This window comes from Microcaecilia unicolor, chromosome 3 (genome assembly GCF_901765095.1).
Source record: "Microcaecilia unicolor chromosome 3, aMicUni1.1, whole genome shotgun sequence".
Taxonomy (NCBI): domain Eukaryota; kingdom Metazoa; phylum Chordata; class Amphibia; order Gymnophiona; family Siphonopidae; genus Microcaecilia; species Microcaecilia unicolor.
In genome coordinates, this window is record NC_044033.1 from 525178369 (window position 1) to 525196321 (window position 17953).

The 17953-nt window shown below is 42.2% G+C and overlaps 1 protein-coding gene across 1 annotated transcript in view; it reads right to left on the reverse strand.

Annotated features, from left to right (window-relative positions):
• The window catches only part of SEC63 (SEC63 homolog, protein translocation regulator), a 200299-nt gene that overhangs the window by 42619 nt on the left and 139727 nt on the right, over positions 1 to 17953 (reverse strand). Inside the window, exons 17-19 of the mRNA XM_030199182.1 lie at positions 17703 to 17861; positions 11687 to 11788; positions 7385 to 7483 (exon numbers count right to left, since the gene is read on the reverse strand). Of these exons, the coding sequence (XP_030055042.1) occupies positions 7385 to 7483; positions 11687 to 11788; positions 17703 to 17861 (360 nt within the window). The remainder of the gene's footprint in view (positions 1 to 7384; positions 7484 to 11686; positions 11789 to 17702; positions 17862 to 17953) is intronic.

Here is a 17953-nt window from a genome sequence, read left to right on the forward strand (position 1 = left end):
AGTGGGAAAGCAAGGCTCTCTGGAGGGACTGAACATGCGCCAGAGTCCACGGCAGAGTTGCTGCCATTGACCCCAACAGCTGGAGATAGTCCCATGCTGTCAATCTGGAACTGGTAAGCAAGACTGTGATTTGAAACGTAATGTTTGCTTGTCAAGAAAAAAAAAACATTCCCAAACTGTGACCCCAGGTATTCCAGAAATTGAGTAGGTGCTAACTTGCTCTTCATGGGGTTGACTACCCAAACGAGCTCTTGGAACAGCTGAACCATTCACACTGTGGCCTTGGGATCACCTGAATGAGTCAATCATCCAAGTAGTGTGACCAGGATTCCTTCCTTGTGCAAGGCTGCTGCTGCTACCACCACCACCATCATCATCATCCTGGAAAAGATCCTTGGCTCCATAGCAAGTCTGAATAGTAGGGCTTGACATTTATGATGCTGCCTGAGGACTGAAAATCTGAGAAAATGATGTACTTTCCTAATGGTAATGAATGTGCAAGTATGCTTCCATGAGATCTACAGAAATCAAACATTCCCCCTTGACAAGCTACTACTATTACTGATCACAAGGTTTCCATGTGAAAGAAGCCCTCTTTCTTGGGCACTGCAAATTGGAATACCTTCTTGACCTTCTCTGTTCCCTGGGAATCAGAACTACTGCCTTCAGTTTTATCAGTCTAAGGTGGTTCTTATCACCACTGCCTTGACTCGAGAATGGCAAGGAGACTCAAAGAAACATTTCAGACAGAGAATGGCACTGACCTGAGGTTAACTGAACCCACTTCTGATAAAAATGTTGGATTCTGCCCATTACAGAGTGCGGGTTCCCAAGACCTCACTGCATTCCACCAGCAGCTCCTGAAACATCTGATCGGTATTCCCGACCACCTCTGCAGTCACCATGAAAGAAGTCATCTCTGGGTGGCACTCACTCTACCTGGTCTATACCTTTTAAAGTCTCTAAAACATCCCCGGAGGACCCTTCCCATGGTATTCCAGGAGCCTCGGCACCTTGATATTACACAGACTTCACCAACTGTTCTAAATCTTCTCCAAAGAAAGTGTTCCCTTACAGGGAATCTTACTAAGCCTAGCCTTGGATGCTGTGTCCACTGACCAATTTCAGAACCAGAAAAACCTTGTCACTAACAATGCCATTCCTTTGGCAGAAGTATGTATTAAGTCAGAATGTCCACCAGAAAAGCAGAACCCATATCCACCCAATCTAGCACCAAAGCCCTGTATGAATCCTGTACTGCAATGTCCAAACTGCTCTAACCATCCAAAACAAGCAGGGCTGGCTTTAGGAGGTGGCCAGCAGGGTGCCTGCCCTGGGCCTCCATGCTTGCCTCAAACTGAAGGAGGCATAGCCTGCAGGTAGGCTTTGGAGTTCCCTCCCCAGTTTCTGCACTGGGTCCCTGTGTATCTAACACCAGCCCTAAAAACAAGCCCTAGCCACATAATCACGAACCACAGCTGAATGCAAGGCTAGGGAAGAGGTCTGATTTAATTTAACAACCGCATTTGTATCCCGCTTGATCACCAAGTTCTAAGTGGGTAACCACAAAAATTTCATTGAAATCATACAGCATATAAAATTCCGTCAAAACGAGAAAGTATAAACATGATCATGAAATAGTACAGGCGGTACAACCATTAAAAGAGGTAACGCTGGAATAAAAGTTTCACAGCTCGTCAAAACCTCTTAATGTAATATTTCTGACTTTAGATGGTGTTGTAAAGTTCATAATCTTTGCGAAATAGTGTACTCTTGACAAGTTCAAAACTGATCTCAAAACATTTCTTTTTCAAGATGCCTATTCCATTAATTTATAATCCATACTAGCTGTTAAGCCCGTTAAAACGGGCAAGATTTTTGTTTTGAACAATGCAGTGGAACAGACGAAGAAGAAAAATTAGAGTTGGATGTCCAGCATTTCTTCTCTCTCCCTTCCCATCCATCCATGTGTATCTACTTCCTGTCTTCCCTTCACTCCCCTCCATCCATATTCAACAATTCTCCTCTCTCCCTGCCCTCCCCTCCATCCATCCATCCATGTGCAGCAACCCTCTTCTCTCCCCTGACCTGCCCTCCATCCGTACATGTGCAGCAACCCTCTTCTCTCCCTTGGCCTCCCCTCCATCCATCCATGTCCACCAACCCTCCTCTCTCCCTACCCTCCCCCCATGTCCAGCAACCAATCTCTCTCCCCTGCCCTCCCCTCCATCCACCCATGCCCAGCAACCCTACTCTCTCCCCTGCCCTCCCCCCATGTCCAGCAACCGTCCTCTCTCCCCTTCCCTCCCCTCCATCCACCCATGTCCAGCAACCCTCCTCTCCCCCCTCCCCTGCCCCCGTGTCCATCAACTCTCCTGTGCTTTTGTTACCTCCTGTGAGTCCTCTCGTCAGCTCGCTTTCCCTGCATCTCCCAGATCAACTCTGCGTACGTCATGCTAATGGGAGTCCATGCTCTTTCCCTATTCACCAACGCGACGTACGCAAGCTCTGCCTGCCAGCCAGCTCGTGTGCTTCCCAGCGCCGTTGACCCCACGTCCTGATGGGTGGCTGGCGCTGCTGCTCAGGACTGACGAATCAAGTTTTTTGCACTGCTCTGTATGTGGAGTGCATCCGACCGAGAGGGGGGGTTGCGAGGGCGGCGACCTCGGGGGAAGGTGGCTTCATTTGGCTTACAGAGAGAGGGTTCGTTACAGGCCCTGCCCTCTGATGTCATGATGGCTAGTTCTGTCTCGCCTTGACTACTGCAGTGGGATTTATGCAGGCTGCCAGGAGCATCTACTGAGGAAATTCCTGACTGCCCAGAATACTGCTGCGAGACTCATCTTGGGCAAATCGCGCATGGTTCCTGCGCAGCCCCTACGTTTCAATCTACATTGGCTACCAGTAAGAGAACGAATCACATTCAAGATCTGCACATTAACACATAAATAATCTACGGATTAGCTCCGGAATACGATTCCTTTAATAGATCTCCCACCTAAAAATGCCATCACAACAGCACGCACCTTTCTCCAACTACATTACCCATCTTGCAGGGGTGTCAAATACAAGCTTCTTTTTGCCTCTACTTTCCACTACTCCAGCCCGAAGACTTGGAATGCTCTACCTCAGTACCTAAAATCGCAAGCTGATCACCATCTTTTCAAGAAGCTGCTGAACAGGTACCTTTTTGAAAAAACGTACTCCTTTAGTAATTCTGCTGTTTAGTCATCCTAATTGCTGCTAGCGTTTTATCCTTATTCTACTGTAAAATTCATGTGTTGTACCTCTCTACTTTTGTAATTCTTGTAAGTCACATTGTGCCTGCATTTGTGGGAAAATGTGGGGTAGAAATACTACTACTACTTAGCATTTCTATAGCGCTACAAGGCGTATGCATAAATAAATAAATAAATGTTTTGACATGAGGGCGGGGTCTGTTACGAACCCAGGCAGCCACAGAACTTTGGAGGAGCATATGATCAGCTGACGTTGGGAGAGACCTATGACTGCCGCGCATGCGCAGAACAGCTGCTCTCTACTGCGCATTTGCGGGTGAGTCGGTCACTTGTCATTTATATAGTTAGATACTCTCAATTCTGAAACCCAGTAAGGTTGCTGGTTGCTGCTGGGTGGAAAGGCAGTGCAGAATACCTTTTGTTTTTATCCATCCCTTACTTTACTATCATAAAATGGTAGTCTCCTTCCTTTCTTAATGTGCATAATGTGGTCTTGTCTGGAAACTGTCTACCCTTTTTAATTTTAGATTGTAGACCGCCTAGATGGAATTTCCTATAGGTGGGATAGAAAATTTTAACATTTTAGTATTGACAAATATGCAGAAATTAGCTGAAGGTAATGCAAGTAATTCCTGTGAAGATCGCTTTAGAATACCCTCCGTGCACTGATCCTGAAGATCTTTCAACACAGAGCCATCTTCTGCTGGAATCGTCATAGTTTGAGTGACCACAGGAGCCAAGGCATCGAATTTTGGGAGGCACCATCCTGCTCCTTCCTCAGGTTCAACCAGAGCTTAGCCCTAAAGCAACACACTAAACCCTGAATCCGGAAACTTCTCATTTGCAGAAATTTCCTGTATGGCACTGTCAACCAAGAAAGGCCTAATTCGCTCCAAAAGAGGGCCTCACTGTGTAGTAGAGTCCATGGGCTTTTCCTCAGAAATCTGTAAAGTTGCAAGGATCTAAAAGTCCTCTCTCTATTTCTACCCTGCATTGACCTCCAGGACTGGTCAGTGGAGAGTAGGGTCCAGGACTCAGCCAGGGGTCATTGGAACAGAAGGGAGATGGGCTGCGCAGGTGGTGCCTTGAGGGAAGATAGAACAGGTTTCCTGAAGAACCATCCTCTCACAGGCACTGCCTGGAGCAGCCCACATCTCCATTCTGCTTCAAGGACCCCTGGCTCAAACAGTGAGCAGCTTCCACCAATGAGTACCGGAGGTTGGGGAGGGGGGAGGGGAGATAAAGTACTTTTAGACACTGCCATTTGGGTGCCCAAAAGTCCAGCAGCCAAAGGTCTGGTGATCTAACAGTGGTGCCCAAATGGTTACACCAACGTCAAAACCCAAAGTTCTGCTTCGATTTATCCCACTGGAAACGTGTAATTACAAAGAAAACGTCCCCAGGGAGGGGGGTAACTGCTTCTTCATCCAACCAATCTCCAGCTACTCTCACTGAACATCTAAATAGTCTTCCTCCAAACTGGGAGCATCTCCTGAGACATCAGTACCTAGATCTTCAGGCTCTTTCTCAGGTAATGGTTTTGGTTTTGATTTCCTCGTCAAGACCCAAGCCTCAGAAGTCAATAGCATAGCAGGGTCCCCTGGCTGCACCATTCCCCTCTTCAAACAAATGCATGCAAAAGAAATAGAAATTTGGGATAAAAAAACGTGTGAAAAAACCCCACCTTCATTAACAATTGGATCCCCAGTGGAGAACTAGCAGGCTTTGTCAGCACTGCCCATTCCAGAATAGCAGAAGACAAAACGACAAAACTTCCTGCCCCAAACTGGGTCTCCTGCCCCTGGTGTGGTCTCAGCAGAAATACAGGGGAAGCTCTTTTCTTTGACCTGCCTCATTACCATAGGGGAAGAAGCTGTGGATTAACTCCCTAGCACAGTGTTTCCCAAGTTGGTTCTGGAGTACCCCTTTGCCAGTCAGGTTCTCAGGATACCACAATGAACATGCATGAAGTTGATTTGTATACACTGCCTCCATTATATGCAAACATGCATATTCATTGTGGATATCCTGAAAACCTGACTGGCAAAGGGGTACTCCTGGGCCAACTTGAGACTCAACACTGCCCTAGCATACTTGGGAGCACAAAACGTTAGATGCTCTGGCAGTTCAATAAGAGTCACATTTACCACAATGCTGCCCGTAGTCTGAAAGACCCAGAATGCCAGCTCAGATTACCACAGCTGAGGCCCCTGCAGTGCAGTGAAGCAAAAACTCCTACCCTCGCTAACTTTCTCTCCTCCAGAGTCCCAATGAAGCCTGAATAGGGCAGGAGGGAGAAGATAGTCTAACCAGACTCACAAAGAAATAAATACATAACCCTTTTTACTTCTCTCCCATCCTCCCCAAATTAAATAAAATTTAAGTTCAGCCTACCTGACTGACCAGTCAGCATAAAATGTCAAAATGTGTCACCTACCACCTTCTGGAGTCAGAGAGCATGTTGACTGTTTCTAGGCAACACAGAATATACAGTCATGTCACAATTCATTAGTTCTCAGTCTCCACCTGCTGGTAGGAGAGCATATACCCAAGTGTGTGCCTAGGTTACTCCACTGCTCATCAAAGAACAATGGCTTCTTATTGAGTTTCATATCTCACTCAAGCGAAAATACTGACCTGTAGCAGGTATTCTCCGAGGACAGCAGGCTTCATATTCTCACAAGTGGATGACGCTGATCCGCGTTGCCCGGTCCGGCATTTTGCCAAAGCTAAAACGCTAAAGTTCCTCTCTCTTTACATGTTCTCTCCTTTTAACTATCGTTTCCTCCTTCAATTCTCCTGCTTTAATCCAGCATCACCGAGAGGCCTTACCCACCTTCTATTTACTATGACTTTTCCATGTTTTCTGCTAACAGATTCTGCAGTCATCCCCTAGCCTTCTTGAGACTCCTGAGGCAGCGATACCATTTAAAGTTGTAGCCACAGCAGTTCAGTGCAGGTAAATCGTGATTCTTGGAAACCTTACAGTTTTATTACTAGTCTTCACCTACTGGTTATATTCTCCCATATTTGGTCTTCAAAGGTTTCATATATCTGAGCTTTACTTCTAATCATTACCCCTCAGCTGCTGTACCCTTTTGCTCTGTGTATGTTTGAATATAATAGCTCTGGATAGCACTACTTCTACTGGTAGGCTTTTCCAGATGCTCACAACCCTTCAGGTTCTGTCTGAAACTTCTTCCCTGTAATTCTATCCTTTTCTAATGGTAAATTTCACCTTCTTATACTTTATTGAAACATGTCAAATGTATTTTTTAAGTTCCCTTCATGACTGAGAGGTGATGGAGTGCATCTGGTGAGGAAGAAGTCCTGTTTGAATGCATATACCCGATTAACCAGACTGGTTTGTATAGCACCAGTGTTCACCACTGTTTACAGCTGGCTAACACAGAGGAAAAGAGATGTACAAAAATATAAAACATGCAAAATGACAGCTGCCATCCAATAAGGACCAGAATATTATATTTTATAAACAACTCTTCTCCCCTTCCCTGCTACTCCTAAACATATTCCATCTTCCAGTCTGCATGCAAAGGAGCATCCTCTTCCAGCAAAACCCTTTAGCTGACATATGTACTACGTACCATGTGATTATTCCAAATTCTACTGGATAGGACGGTGAAGCCCTGGTATTCTGCACAACAGCACATGGCACCGCAGTCCAGCCCCCAAATATGTAGTAGTAATATCAGAGCATGCTCCATGAAACCATCACTAATTGGCTGACTGACTGCTGCCTTAATTGCTGTAACCCAACTCCATCAGTAAAACACAGGAAATCTTTTTACTATATTCTAGACAGGAATATCAGTACTTGAAATCAAACTTTAACCAGCATATTTTACTGAAACATCCATCTAGACCAGGGGCTCTCAACCTGGTCAAACCAGGTTTTCAGGATACCCACAATGAATAATCATGAGACAAATCTGAATACAATGGAGGCAGTGAATGCAAATTTATCTCATGCATATTCGTTGCAGACATCTTGAAAACCAGACTAGCTTGGCGTGTCCTGAAGACTGGGTTGAGAATCCCTGATCTAGACCCAGATTGCAAAGAAATTAAGTTCAAATAAATCATAAACCCATATGAAAGAATAGTTACAACTCGAGTCTCCTTACCTCTTCCTGACGTTTTAGTGTACACACGTGATATGGCATTGATACTAATGTCTGCTCCTTTCTATCCGCAATATAAATCCACCACCATTCCTGCTTCTCCTGTTAAACAAACAACAAAAGCGCTCAGACAATGCAACTAGTCATTGGTGAATATGATATAGCAAAGCTTTTGCAATGCACTCACTGCTCCACAAGAGTCTGTCAGTTTTATTTCCCAGCAGTTGACCAAAAGAAAGGAAAAACAAATTGCCAGCAGGAATAAGGTAGGGAACAAAACAGCAAGTCCATGAGATCTGGTTTCCTTGTTCCCTTCCTAAGCACATTCAGATCTAGCAGGTTTGGATCTTTCCCTCTTTCCCATCCCTCATTCCTGCATAAAACGCGTAGGTCATACAAAAACAGATTGTGAGCCTAGTAGGGACAGAGAAAGTACCTGTATAGGATATGTCAACGGTTGTATCACAGAAAGGCGGTATATCCTTCATTTTGTCCCATGTCCACTAACAGCAGTGGACTGAGTGGCCAAGCTGGAGAAGGGAGAAGTGTGGACCTGGGAGCAGTGACATAGGTATGACTTATGCATCTAGCTTACGACACTACTTGAGCTTACAATTCCCTTCACCTCTACCTAGGGGTTAAATACAAAACTGAATTAAAAGCCTCTTTCACTTATCAAGCAGCCAAGTGGTGGAATAAACTACCAAATTTTATTAGCATCAGATTAATTATACTCAGTGTGCGGAGGCAGCTTCAGAAAGCAAACAGAATGTTAGTTAATAGGAGAGGAATGGAAAGCAAAAATGAGAATGTTATGCTGCCTTTTTTATTGCTCCATGGTACGACCACACCTCAAATACTGTGTCATTGCATCTCAAAAAAGATATAGTGGAAATAGAAAACATACAGAGAAGGGCACCGAAAATGATAAAGGGGAAGGGATGACTTCCCTATGAGGAAAATTTGAGGGAAGATATGATAGAGGTCTATAAAATAATGAGTGGAATAGAATGGGTGGACATGAATCGCTTGTTTACTCTTTCCAAAAATACTAGGACTAGGGGGCACGCAATTAAGCTATAAAGTAGAAAATTTAAAACAAATTGGAGAAAATATTTCTTCACTCAACTGGTAATTAAACTATGGCATTCGTTGCCAGAGAATGTGGTAAAAGCAGTTGGCTTAGCAGGGTTTAAAAAAAGGTTTGGATAACTTCCTAAAAGAAAAGTCCATAAGCCATTATTAACATGGACTTGGGGAAAATCCACTGCTTATTTCTAGGTTAAGCAGCATAAAATCTATATTACTCTTTTGGGATCTTGCCAGGTACTTGTAACCAGGATACTGGGCTTGATGGACCTTCAGTCTGTCCCAGTATGCCAACATGTTCTCATGCAATTTTTCAGAAAGTTTTGAAAACTTGGTATTTCAGAAGCTGGTAACTGTCTTGATAGTAGTACATACTGTTCTGTATAAACGATTATACTTTATTTGGATGCCACAGTTTGAGATTGTATGATATTGTTTAGGTTTTAATGTGCTGTAGTTCTAGGATTATGCGCTACTTCTTTTAATGTGAGCTGCATTGATCCATTTTTGGTTATTCGCTGCGTATGAGCATTGGATGCAATGTAATGTAATGAATCATTATCGCAAGTAGAGTGAAGTAGCCACCTATAAGTTAGAACGCCGGGCTGACAACCACAGAAGCCCAGTTCAAATCCCACTATTGCTCCTTGTGATCTTCAGCAAGTCACTTAACCCTCCCATTGTTTCAAGTTCAGATACAAAGAGATTATAAGCCCCCAGGACAGGGAAATACCTACTCTACCTGAATGTAACTTGCTTTGAGCTACTAATTGAGCAAGGTGCAAGTTAATGCAAATAAATACATAAAATGAGAAGCTGGTTTTTGCACCATCTTCCAATGTGATTATGGGAAATGTGCACCCTAGTTGTAATTAAACCACTGCATTAATGATCTTATAATCAGATTAAAGGGAAAGAGGTTAAAGTTATAATTATTAATAACAGCTTATTTATGTACCTTCCAATCTAAGAGATACAAATGGTTAAACAAAAGATAAAACAAAGTCACTTACCTGTAGGACAGGTATCCTTAACTCCTGGGTGATATCATCCCGATGGAGTTTGGTGCGGGATGTTACCCCAGCACTTTAAGAGGCTGTTGGCAGCAACCCCACTGTACACACTCAAGTACCTTCCTGTCCAGTAACATAATAGCTGGAAAAATTCAACTTCTCCTAGGGGAGGTAGGAGGGTTGTAAGGATACCTGTCCTGCTCTCCTCGGAGAACACCTGCTACAGGGTAAGGTCAGTGGTATTCTTACATCTGAGTGATGTCATCCCAACAGAGCCCGGTGTGGGATGCTACCCAGCATTCTAACTTTAAGGGGGTTTTGGTAGCAGCCCCACCGTGCATGCGAGAGTGTCTTCCCACCTGATGAGTGGACACAGGATCCTCAGTTATCTTCTCTCTGCTAGGAGATTGCATTTTGTGTCTCTCCTCCTCAACCCTTTTCCTTAGCGGTTTTTTTTTGTGCCTTCCTGTGCAGTTAGTTTTCCTTCATAACGGTTTAGTTTCTTCCATCCCTTTTATTTTATTAGTGTTTTTGGCATTTTTAAGTTTTCTTTGTTTTTTGCAGCTCTAGAGTCACTCTTAAGCTGGAGCAACAAGCTCAATTTGAGGTAAGCCCACTCCCAGTGTCTGACATGGGTCTCGCAGCCATAAGGACCAACACACCTGATGCCGGTGCAAACGCCAATGTCGACGATTCGGACCAGGCTCCAAAAATTATTTTCCGAGTATCTCTGGACAGTCGAGTTCTTTTCTGCATACACAGGCGGCAAAGAAGACAGCTGGAAGGGGTATGTTCTAGCCCCAAACAGTGGAGACACCAGGAATGGGCATCAGTTCTAGAGATGGTCCGGCTGCATCGAGCACAGCGCTTGAAGCCACTGGGAATCTTTGATGTCATGGAAGGAAAAAACAGCCACCGCCAAATCAAATGTCGATGGTGATAATAGAAAGAGCAAATCACCAAGAAAAAAAAGGAGGGAAAGAAATATTTGACAAACTCAGGCCTAAGCAGGCCTCGTGAGCATGAAAAAATACAAAAATTTAAAAGTGGGGGAAAAACACAGATATAAGGGAGGGAAGAAAAAAAAAAAAATCTCGAACAAAAGAAAAATCAAAATTAGGCAAAAAATACCTAAAGAGAAGGCATAAAGAGAGACTGCTGGTCCTACGCTCTCAAGGCAGGCGAGAAGACACTCGTGCACGAGCAGTGGGACACTGGTGCGTGCTCTTAAAGCTACAGTATGATGTAAAAGCGAGCTGCATCAAGTGATGTGGATGATGTCACCCACATGCGAGAATGAGATGGCCTGCTTGTCCTCGGAGAAAGAAAGCTACAACAAATTCAAAATACAATATACACAACAATACTCATCATATTTCTGAAATAAAAGTGTTTTGAGAAGTTTAAATCATATTCTATCTGCAAAATAATAGGCAAAGAATTCCACAAGAGAACAGCTTCGAGAAGTACTTACTTTCTTACTAGTATTTAGCAGAGACCAGGCTTTCCATACTCACTATCAGTTGCCCTGTTGCTTTGCACATGACCTTCCCTCACCCTTACTCTCCAAATTTATGTGCTAACTTGGAAAATAAACCTCACTGTACTATTATAATGCAAATAAAAAACACACATCTATATGATATCCACAGACCACCTACACTTTAGGCAAAAAGTCAGCCAATTCAATACAGTCTGCTTATATTTAAAGTAAAACAACGAGATTTTCCTTTTAGATTATTCAAGTTTCAGTAAGACCAAGAAATAATTATTCTAAAATCTATCGGCAATGTCATAAAATTATATAACTTTACATTACTGGTCCAGCACTTAAAAACAAACAAAAAAAATCACATACCAATTCTATGTACCTTGTTAGCATGTCCCTCTCAAAGTACATGCTGTATAAAAAGGGTGGCATGGGATCCCAGACCAATGATCCATCTAGCCAAGTATCCTGTTTTCCAAACAGTGGCCAAGCCATGTCACAAGTACCTGGCAGAAACCCAAATAAACAAGGTGGCGTGTGATCCCCGACCTCAACTGTGGCGAGGGATTCCTGACCTCAGGGAAGTACTGACTGCATAAACATGGTGGACTGAGAACTTGACCTTAGGGAGGTACAGACTGTAAAACAGGATGGCGTGGGATCCTCGACCTCAGGGAAGTAGAAACTGGGAAAACAAAGTGTGTGATCACTGACCTCAGGGAAATATAGACTGTAAACAGGGTGCGTGACTTTCGATTTGGTTTCCAGCAGGGCCCGTTCTTTTCGCTGTATACTTTGCTGCAACTCTTGCCACTCCTGGTCAAAGCAGAAAAATTTTAAATAAGTCATGCATTTAACAAATGATTTTTACCATAATCTGCAGGACTGTGCTGCTCAGCCCACAGGACTACATGCTTCAGAGAACACCCACAGCACTTTTGGGGCTTTGGGTACTGTGGCTAACTTAATAGACCCAAGATCTAGGGGTTAACAGTCGTAACTATCCTTACTAAAGCTCCCCAAATCCACCTTAGAACACCCAGCAACAAACACTGACTGCTCCAATAAAGTCACCACTCATAAGCACAGATGACGACAAACCGTCAAGCGCCTACTGACTGCCATCTGTCTGGATACAGGATTTTAAAGCTTGTTTGGCAATATGCTGCTCTTCAATATTAATTCAAGGGATATTAAATAAAATGGAAAGGTCAAGGCTGTAGGCACAATTATTTTGCCCTTCTATTTGATTTAAAATATTTCATTGGGTAACACAAGGTAGACGCCAAGATTACAAAAAAAAAAAACCCAAACAAATCTAAGAACCTTGTCTTTAAAATATCCTTCAACAGTTCCAACAAGAGATGATACATAAAAAAATAATCTCTCAACTACAAATGATAGTGGCATAAAGCAGTTTTTCCCAAGTCCAGTCCTGGAGTACCCTTTGCCAGTCAGGTTTTCAGGATATCCACAATAAATATAAATGAAAGACATTTGCATAAACTGTCTTCATCATATGCAAATCTCTTTCATACATATTCATTATAGATATCTTGAAAACCTGACTGGCAAGGGGACGCTATAAAAATGCTAAATAGTAGTAGTAGTAGTACTCCAGGACTGGACTTGGGAAACATTGGCATAAAGGGTAAGACTCAACATGGCCATATTTCAGCTGCGTGGAAAGCAAAAAGAGCAGATCGTTTAAAAGTAAAATGTAATTTATTTTTAAACAGTATAGCAATACTTATATAAATACAAACAGCCCGACACAGGCCGTGTTTCGCCCAACTGGGCTGCTTCAGGGGCTATAAAAAACATATACATTTGTCTGTTATAATATCAAGCTACATATATAGATAACATATATAATATATATACACATACATGTATATGCACACACAACAAATATATCATCTATATAAATGTACATACATAAATCTAAAATGATACATACCAAAACAATGTTTTTTTATAGCCCCTGAAGCAGCCCAGTTGGGCGAAACACGGCCTGTGTCGGGCTGTTTGTATTTATATAAGTATTGCTATACTGTTTAAAAATAAATTACATTTTACTTTTAAACGATCTGCTCTTTTTGCTTTCCACCTTGGAGTTTGCAGACCGTCTGCCTTTGTGCTTTCTTGGACCCCCCCATATTTCAGCTGCGTCAGGAGTCATACAATCCAATGATTATGCCACACAAGATAAGTAGTGAGATTTGATTAGCTGTAATTGAAATCACAACACTGAGGGGCGCTTTAGTGCGTGAGCTACCAGCAGTGGTTTTCATCAGACTCCATTTACCACCACCCACACATTGAACTCCATCTGACAAACAAATAATCAAACGAGTGAATAAAAACATTTGACATGCTTGGTGTAGATTGGAATCTATAATCAAACAGAACTGTGAAGCGATTTTTTATTCAAGGGGGGGAGGGAGGTGGCAAGGTTTCAAGAATTCCAAAGCTTAGGGTGCAAGACAACTAAATACTAAATGCACATTAACCTAGCCACTGCTACTAACAGTCAGGTTTATTGGGAAGATCAAAATATCCTCTCAGGATTATAAGGGCGCAGATGTTGTGACAGGTAAGGGGGGAGTGGCTGTGCTCAAATTATAGAATACTAGCACTAACGAGGGTGACTGTTTCAGATCTGCTCACAAGGACTAGTTGGGTGCTAAGCAGTACTCTATAATTTGTGCAACTTGGATAGCACAAATAAAGCAAGGCAGCGTTCACATGGATGTCAAAAACAGATGCATGCAATACAATAGTGTAATTTGCCACAGATGTGGTGAAATGGGCAGACCTAATGTTGGCCCGTGAAAACCAACTTATGCTAGTATTCTATGATGGAAGCTGGGCGCCCAGATCTCATTTCCCAATTCATGTTTAATGCCCAGCATTTTGCACCTACCTTTTGTCACACTATATAGCATTGACCCCCATGTGTTTTTAAAGTGTCCTAAACAATTCCAAAATTATGTACAAAATCATAATTCATTTTCATCTCCTCTTGACTTAAATCGAACTTTAGATACCAAAACTCTTAGTATATGTATGTACCCAGAGGAGCCCCGTAGGTCCCTGGGAATCGTGCAGTAGCAGATGTAAGCATTCACTCCAAAGACGTTATATAAATTGTAGCTGACAGTGGGGTTCGTGCTTTGCTAGTGTGCACCCAGAACATGTTCCTTGGACTTTGTTATGGGGAAGCATATTAGTGACTTATTTGACTTTTTGTGAAAAAGTTTGGAATGTTTTAGGCAAGGCCGTTTGGAATATTTTAGGCAAGGCTTGCTTGGATTCTTATATTTTTGATGGCGTCTCTCGGCTCGTCTATACACGTATTTTTTTTTTTTTGGGGGGGGGGGGGGGGGGGGGGAAAGGAGAAATAGGCCTGCTCCTTGTTAAGTACAAGGTGAGCTTCTTAGCATTTACCACATGTTAATTCCCTTAACACGGGTTAAAGCCCCAACATTGCTTGATGCATCCTGGTTGGTCAATCTTGCCAAACAACTGGCATATTCTTCCTCTGAAATTATTATAGACTTTGAAGATCTAAGACACCTGTATTGCTGGATCTGATGATGGATAGACTAAGATCTTATGTTCAACAGAAACACTGCTATAGAAGGGGGAAGAATCATATTTGTTTGTGTTCCTTCAAATTATGACGTTCTATCTTTATCCTGCTCATCTAGAAAAGGTGGTGGGGATGGTCATTTTGTCCGTAGGGTCTCGTCAGCAACAGCAGTTTCTGCATCATTTTTTAAATAAGGAAGTACTAGAGGTGCCTTTGTACTTGGAGTTATTTTATTGTCCACTGGCCTTGTTGACTGCTGTTTCAAACTATAGCAGAGGCTGCTGTCGTTTTTCCAAATCTGATCATTCATGGAGTTTTTAATAACCTTATGGAGATGTTGCAGGGCCCTCAGAAACCATAGTGTATCTAATTGGACCCTTACTCAGTGGGTTTGGGGCCTCATTCATGTTGAAGGCTACACCCTCGATTTGCTCATTTCGACTTTGGATTTAGGTTATATAGATTGCAGGGGTTTTGGAACTATATATTTTCATTAACTGATCATTATGCTATCTCGTTTGATATTTTAACAACTTTACATAATCAGATGGGAAGAACATAAGAACGTAAGCGTTGCCATACTGGGACAGACCGAAAGGTCCATCAAGCCTAGTATCCTGTTTCCAACAATGGCCAATCCAGGTCACAAGTACCTGGCAAGATCCCAGAAGAGTAAAACAGATTTTATACTACTTATGCTAGAAATAAGCAGTGAATTTTCCCAAGTCCATCTTAATAATGGCTTATGAATTTTTCTTTTAGGAAATTATCCAAACCTTTTTAAACGCTGGCAAATTCTCTGGCAACAAATTCCAGAGTTTAGTTGCACATTGAGTGAAGAAATATTTTCTCCAGTTTGTTTTAAATTTGCTACTTAGTAGCTTCATTGTATGTCTCCTAGTATGTTTGGAAAGGGTAAACAAGTGATTCACATGTACCCGTTCCACTACACTCTATACTAGACCACTTGGTTGATCCTGCCTTCTTGCTTCCATTTTTTACTCCTTTTCCAGAGGATTTTGGAATTTTCTCTCTTCATAAACAGGTTAATTTTGGAATACTGTGTTGGAAATGATGTTTGATAAAGTTGCGCTGCTAGAAAAGTACAGCAGTGCATTTTTTCTATCATTACTGCCAGTCCTTGAAGGAGGATTATGAAACAGAACTTACTGGCTTTTTTTTTTTTTAATACTCAATAGCAAGGGCAGCAGGAGCATAAACATTGAATGTTTGGCAACACAGATAAGTTATTACCTTGTGTTTTCATGCTGGTGTGCAAGATGGATTGAGTCAAGAGTTGTTGAAAACAAACCATGTTTAATGATAATTTCGTACCCAATTTCAGTAGAGGAGTGTGGTAGCCGTGTTAGTCCACTCTTAAGGTTATCAATAGAAATCAAACACTTCCCTGTAATTTATCCAGTTGCAAACTATGCCAAAATATTTCACAGGACCCCAAAGTCATCCACAAAGGAAAGATATTCAACATAAAGGGATCTTTCACTTGCTCATCTTCCAATGTGGTATATATCATTCAGTGTAAAAAATGTAATGAAGGATGCTATATTGGAGAAACAGGCCAGATGCTCAAGACAAGATTCAATTTACATAGACATCATATGAACAATACTGGTGCCAGCAGGGTTCCCACCCCTGTTGGCCAGCATTTCACAGGACCAGGACACTGCACCAGTGACTTCACAGTGAGAATCCTCAAAGGTAACTTTAAAACCATACAAGAACGTAAGACCTTTGAAGTCAGAATGATTGAATATTTTAACACCCAACAGAAAGGACTTAACAAGGATCTGGGGTTCCTAACCCATTATAAACCATAAAAGCTGTATTTCTCTGTTGATCACCCCACCCCTCACCTATCCACACCCATCCTGTTAGAATATCAATGATATGCTTTGATGTCCCCATGCATACCTCCGACCCACCCCCATCCTACCACCCTGTCAGACTGTCATAGCAATGCTTGAATGTTTTTCACTTATATACACTGTCAGCTAGCACATTTGCTTATTTCCGATCTGACGAAGAAGGGCAACCTTCGAAAGCTAATCAAGAAATGTATTAAGTTATGTCCAATAAAAAATGTATCATCTTATTTTCTTTTCCATGTTTTATTTTGTTTGATTTCTATAGATTCTACATGGAATGTTGCTATTCCACTAGCAACATTCCATGTAGAAGTCGGCCCTTGTAGATCACCAATGTGGCCGCGCAGGCTTCTGCTTCTGTGAGTCTGACTCACAGAAACAGAAGCCTGCGCAGCCTTCTACATGGAATGTTGCTAGTGGAATAGCAACATTCCATGTAGAATCTCCAATAGTAGCAACATTCCATGTAGAATCTCCAATAGTAGCAACATTCCATGTAGAATCTCCAATAGTATCTATTTTACTGTCATAGTAATGCTTGAATGTTTTCACTTATATACACTGTCAGCTAGCACATTTGCTTATTTCCAATCTGACGAAGAAGGGCAACCTTCGAAAGCTAATCAAGAAATGTATTAAGTTATGTCCAATAAAAAAGGTATCATCTTATTTTCTTTTCCATGTTTTATTTTGTTTGATTTCTATTGGTACCCAATTTCAGAATGCTTTGGGACACCTATAAGATAACCACCCACAGAAGACCAGTGCTGTGTAACTTTGGGTGCACACCTGTAGTGCTGGCTCAATATCTGATATAGAGACTAAGAGATATAACTGATGGTTTCTCTATATTTGGAGTAACTGTTTATTGACACTTGATGTACTGTCTTTCAAAGCTGTGTCTTCTTGAAACTGACTTATGTGCCTTGTTATCAAACTACTCCATAGTGTGTAATCTTTTCAGGCAAGCCTTAACTGTACCTACAAGCAAATGGCTGCAAGGCACCCTGGTGTCAAGTCATACCAATGGTGCTATATATATTAAAAAATATATATATATATGAATCCTGCTCCTGGTGCATTTTGTTAAATTCAAAAGGTGGTGGCTCTAAAGGCGTTTCAAATAGACCTATGCATGCTGCCCAAAGATTTGTTACTAGCAATTCATGTCCCACGCAATGAAGACTAAAGACAACAGCTCTGAAGGTGGCTGTAAGTTAGAGCTGCAACCGCCTCCACCCCAGCTTACAGCCTCATCATCCTTGCCATGTTTCTCATCTGGTTCTCGGTCAGAATCCCTGTCGCTACCGTCGTCCTTGTCACTCTGCGAGTCCCTGTTCAAGTCGTCTTCCTCTGAATCGCTGCCTTTGTCGGAAGCTTCTTCCTCTTCCTCCTTTGCTACAACTTCCTACGCGAAAAGAAAGAAAAAGCATTTAACACATCAGAATGCACAAGATCCAGCCTTTCAATGGAGATTCTGTAGAATGTGATCACGCGGCA